This window comes from Fragaria vesca, linkage group LG3 (genome assembly GCF_000184155.1).
Source record: "Fragaria vesca subsp. vesca linkage group LG3, FraVesHawaii_1.0, whole genome shotgun sequence".
Taxonomy (NCBI): Eukaryota; Viridiplantae; Streptophyta; class Magnoliopsida; order Rosales; family Rosaceae; genus Fragaria; species Fragaria vesca.
Genome location: NC_020493.1, coordinates 6,609,942 through 6,630,303, shown reverse-complemented (window position 1 = coordinate 6,630,303; position 20,362 = coordinate 6,609,942). Strand labels below are relative to the sequence as shown.

At 37.6% G+C, this 20,362-nt stretch overlaps 5 protein-coding genes across 5 annotated transcripts in view; 2 read left to right on the top strand and 3 right to left on the bottom strand.

Moving 5' to 3' along the window:
• Positions 1–5,882, top strand: part of LOC101297913 (protein strawberry notch-like) — a 13,949-nt gene extending 8,067 nt beyond the window's left edge. Inside the window, exons 15-32 of the mRNA XM_004293740.1 lie at positions 353–423; positions 496–668; positions 764–857; positions 1,204–1,301; positions 1,376–1,511; positions 1,594–1,700; positions 2,098–2,193; positions 2,277–2,364; positions 2,469–2,580; positions 3,148–3,253; positions 3,328–3,451; positions 3,662–3,739; positions 3,827–3,945; positions 4,334–4,387; positions 4,470–4,572; positions 4,831–4,959; positions 5,119–5,230; positions 5,482–5,882. Coding sequence (XP_004293788.1) covers positions 353–423; positions 496–668; positions 764–857; positions 1,204–1,301; positions 1,376–1,511; positions 1,594–1,700; positions 2,098–2,193; positions 2,277–2,364; positions 2,469–2,580; positions 3,148–3,253; positions 3,328–3,451; positions 3,662–3,739; positions 3,827–3,945; positions 4,334–4,387; positions 4,470–4,572; positions 4,831–4,959; positions 5,119–5,230; positions 5,482–5,519 — 1,838 coding nt within the window. The 3' untranslated portion in view covers positions 5,520–5,882. The remainder of the gene's footprint in view (positions 1–352; positions 424–495; positions 669–763; positions 858–1,203; positions 1,302–1,375; positions 1,512–1,593; positions 1,701–2,097; positions 2,194–2,276; positions 2,365–2,468; positions 2,581–3,147; positions 3,254–3,327; positions 3,452–3,661; positions 3,740–3,826; positions 3,946–4,333; positions 4,388–4,469; positions 4,573–4,830; positions 4,960–5,118; positions 5,231–5,481) is intronic.
• LOC101304844 (metacaspase-4-like) lies at positions 5,851–7,699 on the bottom strand. Its single transcript, XM_004293764.1, has 2 exons — positions 7,296–7,699; positions 5,851–6,917 (listed from the first exon to the last, which is right to left on the bottom strand). Exons 1-2 carry the CDS (start codon positions 7,639–7,641, stop codon positions 6,022–6,024), a joined length of 1,242 nt encoding a protein of 413 aa, XP_004293812.1. The 5' UTR covers positions 7,642–7,699; the 3' UTR covers positions 5,851–6,021.
• Positions 7,700–10,158: 2,459 nt separating this feature from the next.
• Positions 10,159–14,715, bottom strand: LOC101299281 (peroxidase 7-like). Its single transcript, XM_004295499.1, has 3 exons — positions 14,623–14,715; positions 11,116–11,271; positions 10,159–10,911 (listed from the first exon to the last, which is right to left on the bottom strand). Exons 1-3 carry the CDS (start codon positions 14,713–14,715, stop codon positions 10,159–10,161), a joined length of 1,002 nt encoding a protein of 333 aa, XP_004295547.1.
• On the bottom strand, positions 11,761–12,663 carry LOC101304168 (17.3 kDa class I heat shock protein-like). Its single transcript, XM_004293845.1, has one exon. It carries the CDS (start codon positions 12,553–12,555, stop codon positions 12,103–12,105), a length of 453 nt encoding a protein of 150 aa, XP_004293893.1. The 5' UTR covers positions 12,556–12,663; the 3' UTR covers positions 11,761–12,102.
• Positions 14,716–17,322: 2,607 nt separating the features above from the next.
• LOC101298985 lies at positions 17,323–19,261 on the top strand. Its single transcript, XM_004295498.1, has 4 exons — positions 17,323–18,075; positions 18,198–18,255; positions 18,370–18,589; positions 18,980–19,261. Exons 1-4 carry the CDS (start codon positions 17,403–17,405, stop codon positions 19,259–19,261), a joined length of 1,233 nt encoding a protein of 410 aa, XP_004295546.1. The 5' UTR covers positions 17,323–17,402.
• Positions 19,262–20,362: the final 1,101 nt, after the last annotated feature.

Sequence of the window (20,362 nt, the reverse complement as noted above, 5' to 3'; positions counted from 1 at the left end):
ATTTGGCGGACTCGCCGGGGAGGGAAAGTGATCGGGGACGCTGCTGGAGTCCGCTCGGGTGGAGGTGCGCCAGATGGTGGGGAACGGAGGGACGTCCGCACTTTAAGCTTTTTTAAGGACATGCGCTTCATATCGTTTTCGTGTGTGTATATATATATATATATTGTGTGGAATGCACCCGCTAGAAAATTTAGGGAATTTGTTCAATAGTTTCTTTTGTGTTCTTTTAGGGCATGCTTCTGTCGTGAATCATTTTAATCTTTTGGTCAGCAGTTATATGATTGTTATAGGGTATTATGAATGTTTTTTTAATTTTATTTTATAATTCTCATGTCTGTATTCATGAATGCAGCTGATTCTGCTGTCGAATCAACAGAATCAGATGACGAGTTTCAAATCTGTGAAATTTGCAATGCCGAAACGGTACTTCTATTTCATATTAAGAGGGTTTGATCCTTTGCATTATAATACTTATTTATTAGTTACCTGCTGCAGGAAAGAAAGAAATTGCTCCACTGTTCCTGTTGTGGCCAATTTGTCCATGCGGAATGCCTTATCCCACCTGTGATAGATGAGGTATCAGAAGATTGGTCATGTCATTCGTGCAAGGAAAAAACAGATGAATATCTTCAAAAGAGAGAGCAGTACATAGCTGATATGAAGAAGAGGTTACAACAAATTCTTTTTCCCCTTTAAGAGCATCATCTGTCAAATCTTCTTTCTCATGTAATCATAATATAAGTTTCATAATCTTTTATTTTAGGTATGAAGCAGCTTTGGAGCGTAAGTCAAAAATTCTGGGGATAATTCGTTCCTTGGATCTTCCAAACAATCCTTTGGATGATATCATTGATCAGGTAGAAGCCACAATCTCTCTCTCTCTCACAAAGTTCCATATGGAATGAAGGTGAACCTATTTGTGGTATGCAAAAGTTGTAATATGAGCATTCCAACGTGGCTAGTAAGAAATGCGGAAATGAGAGTTCAGTCTTGTTTGAATCTGTTGAGTCAATATTCCATGATCCATCTGAAAAGGAAGCACTTGGAGCCATCTTGTAATATACTATAAGCCATTGCATCCGACAGTAGTTACATAATAGTGATAATACTGCTACTATGTAGTTTCTGCCTAGCTAAACATTTAATACAAAGTTTTCTTTTCTAATTTGTTTTTGGTGGTTTATTACTTTGGGGTGGGGGCAGCTTGGAGGCCCTGATAAAGTAGCAGAAATGACAGGAAGGCGAGGTATGCTTGTGAGGGCATCTAACGGAAAAGGTGTTACCTATCAAGCTCGAAACACGTGAGTTTCGCCCCCTTTTCGCTCTCACTCTCAATTTCAACTCTTTAAGTTGGCTAAACTGAACTTTTCTTTAGGAAGGAGGTTTCCATGGAGATGGTTAACATGCATGAGAAACAGCTTTTCATGGATGGCAAAAAGTTTGTTGCTATAATTTCTGAGGCTGGGTCAGCTGGTGTTTCTTTGCAGGCAGATAGGAGAGCTTTAAATCAGGTATGGCTATTTTTTCATTTTTAGCAAATTAGTTATCTCGCTTGCTCGTTCTATTAATGTGCATTCTACAACTTAATGACAGAAAAGAAGGGTACATCTAACCCTGGAACTTCCTTGGAGTGCTGATCGAGCGATTCAACAGTTCGGAAGAACTCACCGATCAAATCAAGCTTCTGCTCCTGAATACAGGTTAACTGAATTGACATTATTACTGTATGTGTAAATGGTTTTTTGTTTGTTGCTGTTTACTGAATGAAACATCTAGTTCCTATCATTTTCATTGACATTTAATTTATAAATTCTAGCTAGGTACAATTTGGGCTCGTATAAGTGAGTCACGAATTAGCATCCAGATATCCTCGATATTTTAAGCTTATGGAATCTGATGTCTGAGTGGTTTTGGTTGAATTTATGGCCAGTGAAATCTAATTGGTGACTTTGGAAGTAAATGGGTTTCAGTGTTCATCGTTATTCATGTTCTGAGCAATGTGATCGCTAATTGGATTAAATGGGATAAGCTGGAACAGATATATTGTTAGTGTTTTTTAATGTGGGTGAATTAGTTCTCTATTTGTTCTTGTTGCAGGCTACTCTTTACTAACCTTGGTGGAGAACGGCGGTTTGCATCCATTGTTGCAAAGAGATTAGAATCTCTTGGAGCCCTAACTCAGGGTGATCGCAGGTTAGCAGAAATTCATCCAGTAACTTTATAACCATTTAGTAAACTTTACCCTTTGATTCATTATATGGTCTGATGGATTGCAGGGCAGGCCCATCATTGAGTGCCTATAATTATGACAGTGCGTATGGAAAGAAGGCATTGATATTGATGTATAAAGGAATATTGGAGCAGGTTTTTATGAACTTCTCTTGGCAAATAGTATAGTTACTTCCAAAATAAATTTCTACAAATAAACATTCAATTATAATGCAAAATAACTAGAATTCAATGTCCAGGATGCTCTGCCTGTTGTACCACCAGGATGTTCATCTGAAGACCCAGACACAATCCAAGAATTTATTGAGGAGGCAAGAGCTGCTCTTGTGTTCGTAGGAATAATTAGGGATGGTAATCTTTCTAAGACCAATTATGTCTTAATATAAATTAGTGGCGAAAGCAGTTTCTTTTCTTCCCTAATATGTTGCTAATTTTGAAGGCTTAATAGCCTAAAATACCCCCTCTCCGCCAATTTGCGCTTTTAACTCTGAAATGACCAACGTGTCCCTTCTGCATTCAAAGTTCCATCCGTCATTCTGTCCCAAGAAAATGATCATGTTTCCACATTACCCTTAATAAGATAGATTATATATAATTTTAATGTTATTTTTTTATTTTTGGAAAGTGAAGCTACAAATTCCCTCCAATATGGTACTTTGTACAGAATGATGGATGGAAACTTTGATAAATTGACAGAGTGGGGAATACTGAGACGAGCGGATTGGCTAAATAACAAGCAGTGAAAATTGTCAGGTTCACCAGCGTAATGGGGGTATTTTGACTATTAAGGCAACTATATATTACTTCACTATAATTAGATTTGGATTTTGATGCTGATTGCCAGCAGGACATGCTGTTCCTTTTCACCTATATTATGTGCTTCTGTTGATGATACTTTCTACTCCCTGTGTGATGTAGCTAAAGATTCTGGCAAGCTGACTGGCCGTGTAGCCGATTCAGACATGCACGATGTAGGACGTTTCCTCAATCGGATTTTAGGATTGCCTCCTAAAGTACAAAATAGGTCAGTAATATGCAAGTTAAGCACTGCTTTCCTTGTTACAGTTAGTCGGAAATTCTGACTCTGTCAAAGCCCAGGCTGTTCGAGTTGTTTGTTAGTATTTTGGATCTTCTTGTCCATAATGCACGCATTGAAGGGAATCTTGACTCTGGGATTGTTGATATGAAAGCTAATGTTATAGAGCTACAAGGAACTCCAAAGGTCAGGCATCATGTAATTTGCTTATCGGCCTTTTGTGGTCACCCAACCTTGGATGTAACTCAAGGGTTGAGATTAGAACACTTGTCGATTCTTTTAATCTTATCTTTGATATTAAATCCAAGGATGAGTGACCTCAAAGTCTTGGTGACCAAGTGCACTTTATTATTACTTGTTATATTATGTTGACAGTTGACTTCCAATTTGATGCAGACTGTCCATGTTGACGAAATGTCTGGAGCTTCAACTGTGCTTTTCACTTTTACCCTGGATCGTGGCATCACATGGGAGGTACCTTTTTCACCTCACTAATTCTGCTGAGGTTTTCTTTCTCTGCAATGATTCATTGTACAATGTAATTGATATTATCTGTTCTAGTCCGCAAGTGCCATGCTTGAAGGTAAACAAGAGGAGGGGCTTAGTTGTGCCCATGATGGGTTTTATGAATCTAGAAGGGAGTGGATGGGGAGACGCCATACTATACTAGCCTTTGAGAGGTATTATAGTCAGTCTTTAACTTTGTAGTTGGACGGTTCTGTCATTAATTCTCTTGGTCAGTTAATCAGCTGCTTTATATATTACTAGCCTCTTAACGCAGGCTTAAGTGTGTGTCAATTGGCTTCTTACTTGTATTATGTTTCGGAAAATACAGTAGTTGTTTCCTGTATTGCCCATGACAAATATATTTTTTCTGTTTGAACATTATAATCTATCAAGGGTATTATCTGGGTGTTTGAAAATTTGATCTTAACCCTCGTTTGCTTAAGCTGGCCTACTAGTGCTTTGTACTCTAACAAGAAACATTTAGATGTTCAAGGTTCTACTTCAATTGTTGAAACCTGCTTGGTTTCCTGTTTTCACTGTTTTACCCCGAATGTGTTTCAGTTCTACTTCGGGGTCATATAAGATAGTCCGTCCTGCAGTTGGAGAGTCAGTGAGGTAACGAGTTTTTAATTGCCATGCTACGTTAATTTTGTTAATAAACATTTCACTTTCACTAATTTTTAATTCCCTATTCCAGAGAAATGTCTCTGGCTGAGCTAAAAAGCAAATACCGGAAAACATCATCGTTGGAGAAGGCTCACAGTGGTTGGAAAGATGAATATGATGTTTCATCCAAACAGGTGTAGATCCTGGATGAATGTTATTTGATTCTTATGTGGTTAATGTAGTTTGCTTCATTTTTGTGTTCAAAACAGCTGGTTTACATATCATCATATATCAAGGATAGATGAAAAGCAACTACTGCATAATAATTGTGTTTGACCAATTTTGTTCAATCTATAGGATATATTGGAACAGTCTTCCTCAGTGCATACATCACTTTTTTGTTTTCTATTATACTTCTTGTTGCCATAGCTTACTTTCACCTTTACTCGCAGTGCATGCATGGTCCCAAGTGTAAGATTGGCAACTTCTGTACTGTTGGCAGAAGGCTGCAGGAAGTAAATGTATTAGGTGGTCTCATTCTTCCTGTATGGGGCACTATTGAGAAAGCTCTTTCTAAGCAGGTATTTTATCTGCTACTGGTTCTTTTTCCTGAGCTGTGCTTGTTTCACACACTTCTGATTGCAGTGAACTGTTTTTCTAGTTTTCCATTACAACTGCTCTCTTACATGTACCCTTAATTCCGATATTATAGCTCATAACCTTTATGACAATCTCCACAGTCCCGGCTAAGCCACAGGCGGCTACGTGTTGTGCGTATAGAAACCACAACAGATAACCAGAGAATTGTTGGTCTCTTTGTCCCCAATGCAGCTGTTGAATCCGTACTTCAAGGTCTTCATGTCTTTCCATTTCACTTGGTTTTTCTTCCTTCTCCTTTTATTCTGCTACTAGTGCACTCCACCAGTAAAAGAGAAGAATCACAGAGGATTCAATGTGAACTGTTTTAATATGAGTTGATCTTTTTAGATAATTTTTGAGTTGTCAATTAAACTGAACCTGATCGATGCATCTCGATACAAATTCATTCGTAATTTTGTTCATTTTAGAAGTTGCCCTGACAGTCTGCTTTGATAATGTTGCAGATTTCGCATGGGTTCAAGAAATTGAAGATTCACAGTAGCCTTGTTGTAAATTTTGCCGAGTCAGTTCTATATGCTGTGGTAATCTTGGAAACACAAGAACACACTTCCAGAAGGATGGCAAAAGCCATTTACCTTTCAAATAGTATGACAGGGGGATTTTTCTGCACCTTTTATTGAACGGTGCACATCATTCATTTTGATTTATTTTTTTATCAACTTCCCTTGTCTCTATTTTTTGCCTTGTAATTTGTATATCAACAACATTGTAATTGAAGGCAATGATCTAGGTTATTAGGTTATTAGGCTCCCTGTGTTATAGAACTGATTTGTAACCCTATCATAATACAGTTGTTATTTAAACGGTAGATGAAATAGAAAATCTATTTGTTTGAGTTTCTTTCAAATTCCAGATCAATTAGATAATCTTATGTCCAAGAGCAATCGAATATATTCAAGTTCATCAAACTTCCAAACTAAAGCAGCAGAAGCAGACACACCTCACTCAACATTATTCAAAGAAAACGGTACATGAGACTTCGATCAGCACACAAAAGGAGCATCAGTATGATGGTCGCTGCAATAAAGCCCAGGGCGCTGAGTGTAACCCTGTTCCTTCAGAATCTTCCTTGCCCTGAGAACAAGTTCTTGGTTTGTAATTTCACCATCTGTTTCTGCGAGTATGGTTTGAATTGCATTACTAAGAGCTCCATAAGCTTTGGACGGATCTCCTGAAGGTGTGGCATCAGCAGAAGTCTGGTCGGTCTGACAGCCACTGATGAGAATGCCGCCATCAGGAATGGAACGATGGGACGCTCCTGCATAAACCTCTTCCTTGCCACCCACATCTGTGTCTAAAGCGGGCTTTACATACTGGTCATTCTCTTCGAGCTTTTGTTTAAGGAACTCTTGAGCCAGGCCTCCTATCTTCCCCATCAACCCACCACTGCCTTCACCCTCGTGGCTCTGGAGTTTGTTCAAGATGACCTTCATGAACTTCTTCACCTTGGGACTAGCATCATCCCCGAATACATCAAACAGTGTTGGCCTCAGCTTCCCAACATCAATGTCGGTCTTACCTGTTTTCTGCTGGAGCACCTCTATGAGAGTCGAAAGTGGCAGTTCTCTGCTCTTCATATATCCCCGCTCTCCATCTCCCATGTCAATCTCTCTGTCCTCAGACTCCTCTTCATCGCCTCCATGGCGGCGAAATGCAGAAGGGACATGGATTCCACGAGACTTGAGTGCATCACCTGCGCTCTGCTTCAGAAAGTTCTTGATCCCATGGCCGGAGCTAGACTCATGCTGGTTCCCCTTGTGGCTCTCGCCTATCTGCTCAACAGATTCATCAATCAGCCCCCCGCTGTGGCACGAATCCGACACAATAGTCAGCCGGCAACCTTTCTTTAGCTGATCAACAAACTCCCTGAAGTCATCATCTGTTTACAAACACATTGCATCACTATTGTCAACCTCTAACTATTGATCACCATAACCAACTCAAGACTCATACATGATCAAAAGCATAGCAATTGACAAATGCCAAACAAGATCATTAGCTAATACTTTTCACGGTTATCTTGCCGCATTTCTTAACATTTTCATGAATTTAAATCTACAAAATCACAACATCAAATCCGAAAACAAGGTAAAAGAAATGATCAAGATCCCAAAAACCAAAATCATTAAGCCACAGATTTTGGATCATAGATTACAATTTTGATGATCAACCAATCAACACACAAAAACACACAAAACTGATCATATCCAAAAAACAAAACTCAAAAACGTTAGAGAGAGAAGAGAAGAAATGATACCAGTGATGAGGTTCATGTCAGTGGGGACGATGCACTCGTCATAACCGGTGTCATCATCATCGCCGGTCTCGGCAGGAAGGCGGGTCCCGTGTCCACTGTAGTGAACAAACAAGACATCGCCGGAGCGAGCAGATCGGATAAGATCGGTGATGGCCCTGCGGATGTTTTTGCCTGTTGGCTGCGTGTAGGAGTCGTCGGTGTCGATGAGAACATTGATGTCCTCCTCAGCAAAGCCGTAGCGATCGATGAGACATCTGTACATGCGGTTGACGTCGTTAATGCAGCCCTTGAGCTCGGCCTTGGTGCCCTGGTAGTTGCAGCCGATCAGCACTGCCTTCTTCACCATTCTTGATCTTTACAGGAACCACTATTTCTCTCTGTCTCTATCTTTATATCTTTCTGTATTGTAATACTGTAACATACTATATATATAAATATATTCATATATGGTCTGACTGTGTGGGTATGTGACTGACTGGCTGGTGGTGAGGTCATGTATATTTATTTGCAAATCCTTAATAATATTCCAAGACTTTTGGTATTATTGGTATTTATGACAATAACTATTATTAAATTATCCTTTTTCATTTTAGCTGGATTTGTCGGCAAGGAAAAGAAAAAGATTAGATAATGATAAAAAGGGATGTGGAAGCACGTATTGGCCATCATGTAATCATGTCATTGGTTATGTCTCTATCGAAATATTACACGGTGCATGTTTGTTTGTTGAGATTAAATGAAACGGTGTTAAATAAGGAGTTCAGTTTAGTTAGTATTGTATGTGTTTGGTGTCACTGGGTGCTAAAATAAATGAGCTTACGTAACATCTTGTTTTCATTTTGATCTCCTTAGGTGGTGTTATTGTGGGTACTCAAATATGTCATCTTAGATAACATCATCCTTTTAAACTATAAACAACCAAACTACCGCCATCTAATCTCATGCAACACCAAACACGGGTTAATATTATTACAATTTAAGACACCCCACATAAGTCCAAGACAGTCTTAGAAAATAAAGAAATGTAATGTAGTCCCGAGTATCAAACGTTAGTGAACTATTAGTCTATTACTCTATTATGTTAATAATGAAATTTCATTTTTTTACCAAAAGGAAAAATTCTTTTATGGGCAGTCAGTGCGAGTGAACCGGTAGACATTTCCCTTTTAGGGTAGGAAAGACATGATCGGGATAGCGGACCCAAAGCTCTGAAATTTGGGCGAACTTTTGTAAGCTCATATCAGATGCACGTTTCAGGTATAATATGAATAAGCTGTCAAAAATTCAACAATTAAACCATTAATTTTGAAGATGAGTCTAAAATTCAACAGTTATAATACGAACTAATGCAATATTTTAGGACGCATCAAAAAGGGTCTATCATCTAATTTCTTCACAATTTCTATCACCAGAATTTGTGTCACACGGCTTTGGTTTGGCGATCTGTTGAAGTCTTGGTTTAAACCTTGTTTCACTTGAATTTAGTCCAGTCATCTGAACTCAAAATTCTACCTTTGTAATAACTTATTAAACTCATCATTACGCCACTGATGATCACAAGTTTGTTGCTCGTTGTGTGTGGGCATTGAAGCGTGCTCCGATCAGTTGGGACTGAGTTGAGAAGGAAACGTTTATTGTGACTCATGCATATCGACATGGAACACAGTCCAATCTGACAATCACATATTCATTCATTCTAGAACAATTAAAGTGAATATTTCATGTGATGTCTGCATATATAGTTATACACACACATATTAATTAACATGTGTGTTAGTACATTTGTAAGTTCGTTATTATGTATTAGCAGTATCTGCTTTATTATATTATTATCTCATACTAAAAAAAGACTAAAATGTTTGAGGAAACTAAATGCTTTTTCATAGAGGCCAAGTATGGAGTAATTCAAAAGAGACAAGATCAATCTTTTTAATTATTTCATGTACTAAATAACAATCAATATTTGTTCCATATTGCAAACAGGGTTCGATATATTTCATTGCACATGCCGTATGGGTAGAACATTCCCTTCTCATGTTAGATTCGATGTGATGTATCGTCTTTCTGGTTGATAGGTGGACACAGGGGCGGAGCCGAACTTAATTAGGCTTGAGATTTTGGTTTAATTGAGTTTTGGTCCTTAATTAGCTAGTTAATGTTGATTATGAGTTTAACTCTTCCTTAAATCTATGAATGAACTCCCCTAAATTTTTCACATAACCAATCAGTTTTGGACAAATCAATCATATATATTAAGAAAGATAATTATCAAAATTGATGAGTATTTATGTCCAAAATATGTCCAAAACTTATTGATTCTTATTACATAATAGTTAATGAAATAATAAATTAATGAATTTAGGAAAGAAAACAAATGAATAAATTGCAATTTCTTCACTAGTACATTTTTACCCCCCCCCACGGTGCTAAATTATGGGTGGGTGGGGACATGGTCAGAATAATTGGTTGCTTGGTTGGTTTTTTCAATGAAGGTTGTTTGATTCGTTTTTTCGATGAAGGTTGCTTGGTTCGTTATATAATCATACTTCTTATTTTGTTTTTGACTATATATATGATCAACAATATTTCTTCTGAAATTTGAAATTCATGAATGATTGACAACTAGATTTTGCTAATAGGCAACAATATATAAGTGCTTATTGTTAGTTAATAGTTAGTGATGGATGTTTTTGGGTTGCACGTAATTGAAAATGAAAATTTACATCATTATACAAGTCTTTTGGCAGGATTTAATGATCAGGAGACATATCCAAGTCACAACTTATTATAATCCAATTATATATCTTTTCAAACCGATAAAAGGAAATGGAACTGCAAACAGTACCATAGGCTTAACAAAGTTTTAAGCATTGACAAAATTGCAGTTCACTCGGATTTCGCCTTCATTTGGTCTTGTAAGAACTTGAACATTGCCAAGTTTCACCATGGATGCTGCAAACTGGCTCTCGAAAAGGGAAGGCTGAGATCCTAATGCATCAACAAATGGACTGGTTCTCACATCCGACTTGAGCAACTGATCCGTGGATAACAACCCCAACTTCTTGTGAAGATTCGTGTAGTATTGTGTGTCAAATGTCTTCGGGGTTATGGCATCAAGAAAAACAAAGTCCGAGTCTTTTCTGCAATTCCTCTTCAAGAAGAAGTTCAAGTACATAGAATTTAGTGAAGGGTCAGGCTTTCTGGTTCCATTGAAGTTTGCGAGCCTTTGCTTGAAGGCAAAGCAAGTACTTCTACCAATGGTGTGTGCTCCTGAGAGTGTAACCAAGTCAAGCATATTCAAGCCTTTTTCATTAAATAGTTGGATCAGTGCAGTGATATTCTCATGACCCTGAGGAACTATCTCATCTGCTTCTCTGGCAATTGAAATCTTCCCATCTCTACGCCCAAATGGTACTTCCCAAAACGGACCTCCGGCCATGATGGTGGCGTCTCTTGCTGCAGCGGTGAGAATGTCCGCGCAGGAAACAGTTTTAGGGCACTGTCTCTCCAGCTCCGCCTTGATGTCATCCATTACTTGAAAACCTCTCAGTGTATAGCTTGCAAAAGCTCTTCTCTCGCTCCCCGGATGGTTAAGCAAAATTGATGCATCACAACCCTACAATGCATGTATAGTGAAGAATTTTAATCGATAATCTAACAATATAACATTACATTCGTCATTCCTTAATATTTGAAAAGAACATTTCCTGGCTAGACCCTTTTAGTTTTTCCATAATATATCTATACAAAATCATAAACTGCATATATGGAACTTGGTAATATAGGCAAATGAATGTGCAATGCTTAATTAATTGCTTACCCTCACTACACAGTCATGGAAGTGCAAGCGGATGATGGCAGCAGCCAAAGTGAAATCCTTCTCGAGCCAATCTACGACTTTTTGCTGAATGATGCCCTCCGCTTGTGGGCAAGTTTTCATGTAATGACGGAAAGACAAAAGAGCTTCAGCGGGCACCTGTTTGACGGGTTTAGCAGCTGAGGCATTGATACTCATGAACAACTCCAATGTGAGAACCAGGAGAGCAAATAATATAGAAACCCCCATCTTCATGTTTAATTTTCTGGTATATGATTAATTTTCTCTACTAACCTTTGTGTTTATATATATAGCTCCAGAAATGACATGATCTGTTGCATGTGGGGTTTCAAAATACGTGAGAAGCACTCTCAACACAAATAGTTAACATGCCAACATGTTTCTTTGCTAGTCTCTTTCCAAAGGCTATCAGATACTATTCTTAATTCATGGTGGCATCTAAGTCTGTGCAACTCCTTAACTTTAGATGAAGGTCCTACTGGGGATGAATCCAGCAGAGACCTCCAGCACAATACAAGCTAAACCTGGACCAAATTAAATATGTAATTATGTATATATGAGAGTGTTCAATATATTGTTTACATTTTCTTTGTAACACCAACATATATATGCTGATCAATAGCTATCTGATAACTAATGTTGAATTTCTGAATCCTGTTGAAAAAATCAATCATTTTGATTTTACAATTAGAAAACATTCCAATCAGGATAGGACAAGATAACATACTTGTTACAGTCTGACACTTAATTAAGGTGAACTCTATACTCTATACATTACTGAAAATGAAAAAGAAAAAAAAATGAAAAAAAAGGCCTTCACAAATACAAGTAGCACGCGTACATTCACAACGTACAGACAAATACTTGCAAAAGAAAATCACATTCTATCAAATCACACCAGAAAAAAGAAAGAAAAAAAAAGACAGATTTTAATTCATATTGCTCAAAATGGTCACGGTGTTATATTTTCTATGCTTTGCAGCACACGAAACGACCGAGTCCTTTAGAAACGTGCTCTTCATCCCCGGAGATTTCAACTCGTTTGTGTTTACGCTTTTTCTTCAAGTCTTCCTTTGGCACTGTAATGATTAATACTCCATCACGCATTGAAGCCTTGATCTCATCAACCTTGGCATTCTCAGGCAACCGGAAACGCCTTGAGAAGCTGCCACTGGTTCTCTCCCTGCAGTGCCATGTCTCCTTAACCTTCAGATCAGGAGGCTCTTCATCCTTTCTCTCTGCGCTAACATGAAGAACTCTGCCTTCATGCACTTCAAGCTTCACGTCCTCTTTGGTAAGGCCAGGAAGATCAATTTCGAAAACGTGGGAGTTCGAGGTTTCCTTCCAATCCATGTGAGTAATGTTACCCGCATCTGAGCTTAAAACTGTGGAAGGATCCAAGAGAGATTGCAAGAGGGACATTGTTAATTTCGTGGGATTTTGTTAATTGGTGTTTGTTTTTTGGTACAGGGTTTAAGAAAGTGGTCGGGCTTCTTCTTAGGTGTTGTTTAATTGGATTGTTTTGGTCTTGTAAAGCTGAAGCTGAATGGGTATATTTATATTAGAGGGGAAGAGGGAAAGTGATTTCTTGAAATTTCTGGATAGATGGAGTTGGATCGATTCTTGTTGGGTCCATTTCACTGTATCAAGTCATTATGACTTTTGGGATTAGAATTATTGGTGGAAGATGATGTTAGAGAACTTTCTGGTAAGACCCTGAAATGTCCTGGAATCTTCATGATATCTAAGCCTGAAAGGCCTAGATATGTCTAGAGTTTGGGCCATTGGGCCTGCTTCTATATATTTTAGGTTATTGAGGCCCAAAATACTAAATATCTTCTTTAATTTCTTTTCAAAACAAATCCATTAATCAATCGTAATCATAATAATATCAAACAACAAATATGAAGTTTCATCCGATTCAAAGATCGCTTCTTCTTATGACATTATACTTCTTTTTGGCTTAGTTACGATACACTAGCATCGTCAAGACAAACTTGTAACAATAACGAAAGACTAAAGGTGGACACGTATTTGTCACACGAAACAAATTGATAGCGGAGATCAAACTCGAGAGTGGTACCTAGGCTTCTAGCACTAGTCTGTCCTTACCAATTGAAGCAAACCCGTCACACGTACCTTCGTTTTTTTTTATCAATTATTATTATTATACAACTACGGAATGAAAAATTGCATTGCTATATGGCCGATGACTCGATGAGTGCCATATTCTACCCGGTTAATCAGCAACATGTTGAGAAAGAATCCAATGACATAATCGCACATTCAGTGCCTCAAAGGAAAGCAAAAACCAGAAACAAGGCCGGGGCTTAATGTCCCAAGTGTCCTACCTTAAGTTTCTACATTGAACAAAAGAAAAAACAACAAAACAAAAGAACAATGCACATGAGAGGAAAAGTTCGCTAATATTTTGAACTGGTACGTCACCACCATTCAATAATGGTGGTGTATAACTTCAGCAAAAGCAAGAAAACACATGTACGTGTGGAATTTACGTACAGAGGTACACAGAATAATGGAAATGTACTCCTCCTCTCTCCTTTCGATTATTTCGTTGGATCATGAATTCATGATAGAGATATTTATCATGCATGCAGTAGCAAAAATACAACCTCTCTGCTACCTCCCTGTTCATATATATGCTTCCTCCCTGTTCCCATGAGCATGCGCTGGTCTTCACTGCAGGCTCGATGATATTCCCCACCATTTTTTGTCCGTACAATAATGCTTGATCGGCCTCTCTGCACTGAAGCTGTGATTTGAGTTTTCTTTTTTCGTAAAAGATTCGTATATAGTCATATGACTCTTATCTGTGATATGAAAGTTCATGCTTCATGTTTCCTGCTGTGAATATGCGCGTGTGTCAGAAAATGCTTCGTATATATTCTCTGGAAATAAAATGATAGCTAATAAGCTACAAGCTCTGTGCTTGAAGCTTCGTATATGAAGAACAGTTGGAGAGCTGTGAATAGAATTAATAAACAGGTCATATATAGTACAGTAGACATCGATCCTTAAACACATTTTTAAGTTTAGCACACAAATGAGGTTGAGCTTCATAATTAGATTCTTTTTCCTTAATTCGTGCACAAATTAAGCATATTTTTCTTCTCCGACTTAATAATAGATATGAGATTTGTACTATAATTCGTTTTATGCAAGTTCCTTCAGCTAGGAGTTGCCAAGTTTGACATACATTATACAAGACACAATTAAGAGAGTAAGTAGCTTTTATTCCATTTTCAAAATAAATAGTCTTGTCTGATATCAGTTTATTCTCAGGTGAGATACACAACAGTTTGCAAGCTATTTTCATTTTCATTTTCGGCTTTGTTTATGGCTTAATGAATATCAAACATCTTGTTTTCACACTTTCCGGAAGGAAAAAAATTGTGCATGAATAAAAGTTGCTCAACAATGGCTAGACCGAAACGATTATAGGAAAAGGTTTCAAGGATTAATTCATACCAAAGTACTGTGCAAATTTCTTTCTGGTCCAAGTTTGTAGAGACTTGCTGAAACTTCAATTTTTGTGTTCAACAAGTTCATCTTCCAAGTCATAACCAATAGTATATATCCACTAGACCTTCACATGCATTATGCATATGGGAAAAAGAATGACCAAGAAGCTAGGATAAAAAACCCTAGGATCAAAATCAATAATAGAAACGTACAAATCAATCAAACTGAATGATTCTGATTCAGAAGGGAGAAGGGAAGGCTCTAAGAAATGACTTAGAAAAAGGAAGAATACAAAGATGAATAATGAAAAACACCAAGTGGTTTGTAATTGTATATACTGAGGAAGTAGTCAGTTGCATGATTTTGCCTCGCTTTGTCTCAAGAAGAAAACTAATTATTGCTTAGATGTCGGTTCTCTTTCACATGGCATGTCTCTCTTCTCTCTATTATTCTCATCTCTGTGATCACACACACACACACATATATATATATTTAGGGTTTTGGTTAAAACTTGTTAGTATTCCATCTTCAAGTTCATCAACTCAATCATGATGATCACCCAGCTGCGTGGAAAATTTGTGTGGTGTAAGAATCATATATTAGAGAATGGAATAATGGTCCATACGTACACCAGCCCCAAACACGAATTAGAATGTAAATTGATAAGCTTGGAAAAGTTGGGTTGTTGCTGTCTTTATAGCATCCCATGTAGGTAGGTGTTATCTTTCTCCATGCATGTGACATGCTTTTGTGTACCCTAAATAAGCTAGTTTGATGTGATTTTGATGAATTAATGTTTTGTAGAAAGTGAATTAGACCATTTTAACGAAATTTCATGAACGATATATTCGTCACTATATTTACATGCACATGGAGATTAGATAAACTTTTATAGATATAAATTTATAGATTGAAATTTCGAACTTAAAACTAAAAATCTTCGACAAACAAGACTTTGATAGCGTATTAAACATCCCTAAATTAGACAATGAGTTGTCCAAAGAGGCCAATAAGTGCTTCTGCATTCTGCAGCAGTTCTAATAAGTTTCAATTCATGAATCCTGAATTCTGGGACTAGCTACTAGCCTACTATCAACTTTCTTTCTTTTCTCTTCATTTTTTTGTTTTTGTTTTGGCCAGTGACTAGCTACTCTAACTTGGAAGCAAGGTTTCTAATGCTCTGAGGCCTTTTGTGACTTTCTGAAAGTCTGAGAAGCTAACTAGCTTGCAGAGTTTTGTAAAGGGTCCACTTATAATGCATGAATCTTCATTCTCCAAGCCATTGAGTAGATGAGCATGACTCTCATTTTCTGATGACTTCATGCAACACTAGATGCCACAAAAGTCATCCTCTCAAGTCTCAAATATAAGGGATGCACCAAATTTAAAGAGGCAAGGAGACTGGGGACAGTTTATCTGCACCTTAAACATGCATTTGATAGCAACTACTAACAATGAAAACACCAGGATCTGATATCCTAATGGCTATGCATGATGTATATATAATTGCTTCAATAACTGCTTGAACTGGCATCACATTCAGGAAATAAATAGTATACCTGAAATGGTTGAAAGATTTCATGGCTGAATTCAAAAATTGATTATACCAGTAAATTGGGTACAGTTGGTATAACTATATAAGCTATGCATTTTATCAAATACTCTGTGATGTTTACATAACACCTGCTGGCCTGTTAGAAGTTAGAACCTGTTTCAATAATAATTCCTTTCTTCAAGCCCACTCTTCTGTATTAATAGAATTTCTAATCACTAATATGTGATGTAAATTTCTACTATATATTCTGTGACATGCCATGCTAGATGCTCAAAAGCCCATATTCCAGGTTGTAAGATGTAATTCTCCTTAAAGCATTTCCTGCAAAAAAAAATATATATTATTACAGATAGGAGGGAAAGAAAAAGGTAAAAGAAACAAGAATGGAAGCTGTAACCCATCTTGTGGAGAACAAATGCAGCCCAGTTTATCTGGAAAGTCAGTGAGATCAGAAGCTTAGTGACATAAAGATGTCAATTAACTAAGGAGTAACAAGTATTTAATCTCAGAAAGGTCTTATATGGCCTTCTAATATCTTTTTATTGATCAGTTCAACAACTGAATCCTAACCAAAGTTCAACCTCAAAAGCCCCATAGTTTGTGCTTAACCTCAAAAAGGGCCATTAGGTATTTGATTATAAAACAATCCATTGCTACTGCATTACCAAAAAATTTGAGAGAGAGTGTGAGAGATTCCTCCAGCCTAAAAGTGGGTATCAATAATTGGTCTTTACTTGCCTTGTAACCTTCCTTATCCACCACTCTAGCTTTAAGTGTGGAATATCAGAAGCATATATCCAAATATCTTCTGTAAAGTGTGAAGAGGGGGAAGTCCCAAGTGAAAAACATGGTGGCTTTGAACACAAAATCCCATATAATCCCACCCAACAAATCACCATTTTAATCTCCCATTGATTCTCTATCTCTGCCTCCATTCAATAAGAAGTTGAGAACACTAATTGACAATTATAATACTAACAATAATCAATAGGAAACAATCCCAAATGGCCAAGTAAGTGAGGCAGGCCCCAACCTCCCCATGTTCCACAACTTCCCCTTTACCTGTCCTCACTTTCCCTCCTTTTATAAAAACCTCATTCCCTCTCTTTCCCTCTCCTTCACTCCCACATCATCATCTCCTTCATTCCATCTTTGAGCCATATTGCTTCCTTTTGCAGGTCTTCTTCCTTAGATACATTTACTCCACAGAAACACATACATAACAGACATTATGTGCAGCTCTAAGGCCAAGGTGACCATGGGGATTGAAATCACACCCCTTGTTTCTAGAATCAATGGCAGACCAGTTCTTCAGCCTACTTGTAACCGAGTTCCTAGCCTAGACCGGCGCAATTCCCTCAAGAAACTATCAACACCACCACCACCACCTCTACCATTATCAAATGCTTCTTCTACGAGCACTAGTCCTAGAATTAGTACCAAGGCTTCATTGACAACACCACCAGTATCTCCCAAGTCAAAATCTCCAAGACCGCCTGCGATAAAGAGATCAGGCAATGACCCTAATGGCTTGAACTCCAGTTCTGAGAAAGTTGTGACTCCAGGAGGTACCACAAGAGCTAAGGTTTTGGAAAGGAAGAAGTCAAAGAGTTTTAAGCTTGGTGTTGGTGCTGATAATGCTCATGACCATGGTAGACTTTCTTCTGCTTCGATTGAGGCTTCGTTGAGCTATTCTTCTTCTCTGATCACAGAGGCACCAGGAACCATTGCTGCTGGGAGGAGGGAGCAGATGGCTCTTCAGCATGCACAGAGAAAGATGAGGATTGCTCATTATGGAAGATCAAATTCTGCAAATTTTGAAAGGGTTGCTCCAATTGATACAATGGAAGCCAAAGGTGGTGAAGAAGATCACAAAAGATGCAGCTTCATCACAGCTAATTCAGGTATGGAAATATAGCTAACATAATGGTCCTTTAAATGTTTAGATTTGTTGTGTATTTTTATCTTTTAGAATGTGAAATGAGTAATGGTCACTAATTGTTTCATTTCTTTTCTTTATGATCAGATCCCATATATGTTGCTTACCATGATCAAGAATGGGGAGTTCCTGTTCATGATGACAAGTAAGTCCCATTAGCCTCTCCATGATGTAGAGAAAATTCTAACATTACAATGACATCTTATTCATAATTTTACTCATTTTGTTTGGATATTTTTTTTTTTTTTTTTAACTTCAGGATGTTATTTGAACTGCTTGTTCTAAGTGGAGCTCAAGTTGGATCAGACTGGACTTCAATTTTAAAGAAACGCCAAGATTTCAGGGATGCCTTTTCTGGGTTTGATGCAGAAGCTGTGGCCAATCTCACTGACAAGCAAATGATTTCAATTTGTTCAGAATATGGCATTGATATAAGCAGAGTCAGAGGAGTAGTAGACAACTCTAACAGAATTCTTGAGGTAATACCAAGCATCAAATTCTGAAATCTTTTGTTTCTTCCAACTCTATCAATCTTTTCTTTCCATCTATTCTGTCCCCTTTTTTAGGGACCTATCTTTTTTTTCTTATCATAGCTTCTTTCCATTGGACTTGTTACTCAGAAAAAAAAACCCACTTTAGTTTAAGAAAAGCCATTAAAGTAATGCAAGATTAAGACACACTAGACTGTCTTGACTTGACCATCATTAACAACTTAATCTATTATTAATCTATTATGATTCCTTCCTTCTTATTTGGTGAAAAGCTTTTCCACATAATGAACTCCACCTGTTGTGCATAATGTTCTAAAATATAGTAGCATTTTTAGATTATATACTAATGCTTGCCTTTTTCTACTATTTAAATTGCAGGTAAAGAGGGAATTTGGGTCCTTTCACAAATACATATGGGGGTTTGTGAATCACAAGCCAATCTCCCCTCAATACAAGCAAGGCTACAAAATCCCAGTGAAGACATCAAAATCAGAGAGCATAAGCAAGGACATGGTTAGGAGGGGGTTTAGGTTTGTTGGTCCAACAGTTGTTCATTCCTTCATGCAAGCCTCAGGCCTCACAAATGACCATTTGACCACCTGTCACAGGCACCTTCAGTGCACCTTATTGGCAGCCCATCCTTTGGAACAAGCTCTATAGGATTATTGACCCCAGAAGAGGGAAAAAAAAAAAAATTCATGAACAAAGCTAATCAACCCAAAAAAAAAAAAAAAAAAAAATCTGTTCAAAGAATGATTTTAATATGGTAGAGAGTGCATAGTTTGCTAACTAGTTTTGCTGTTTGTGTGTATAATATTAGATCAGAGAAGGATTGTGACTAAGTTAGTGATGTGCTGTGAGATTTTTAATTGGTTTGAAATAGATAGCTGGGATTGATAATTGGAGAGGAAGAAAGCAAAAGGTTTGGGGTGGAGTGGAGCTCAAAGGAGACAGACATCATGTGCCATATCAATTTGGGAGGCAGGGCATGTGTGGATGTGTCAGTTTGCTTTGTATTCCATGTGACCCATCATCAAGCTTTGCCTTATATGAAGAAGACCCTTTAACAGGCTGTGTTAGGATTGTGGAGGAGGGATTGTAGGACCAAAACCATCATCATTCTTCTTCCCTTGGCCATCTTAGTTTCTCTCTTTAATTGTTTTGTTGTTAATTTGCTTTGGGGGAATATTTATACCCCATTGTATCTTGGATTTGGATGTGGGATTAATTGAGTGCTGTTTGGTTCACTTGGCATGTGCTTGTCTACTGTTTGGCCTACCAATGCATACTACCTTTTTAAATGCTTAACCAAATAAGATGGGGCATCTTCTCCATGTGTTTACTTTCTTTCTCTCCCATTAATTTCACACATGTCAACTGCATACATGGCTGCTTCAAGGTCTTTATTAAGGGGAGGATGGATCTTGTATATGCTTAAACAGATCATAGGGCCTCACATGAGGTTGCTGTTACAAAAGAGTAATGGGATGGGCACAATTCTCTAAAGCCATAAGAAGTTGTTTAACATGTCCTTAATGTTCATAACTTTACCAGAAGCCCTCTATAATGGAACTTAATTATGAATATCTGGAAGTAGATGACAGGTAAATGGAAACATATAATTGAGAAGGACGGTAATTCATAGGCAATTTAGGCTCCTGGTGTGTGGAAGAATTTGATCATTTGTATATTATTATTTCTATTCTGTTGGTCATTCAAGAGTAATGCCACAAATTGCAGAATTGAAGAACTTTATTGTTC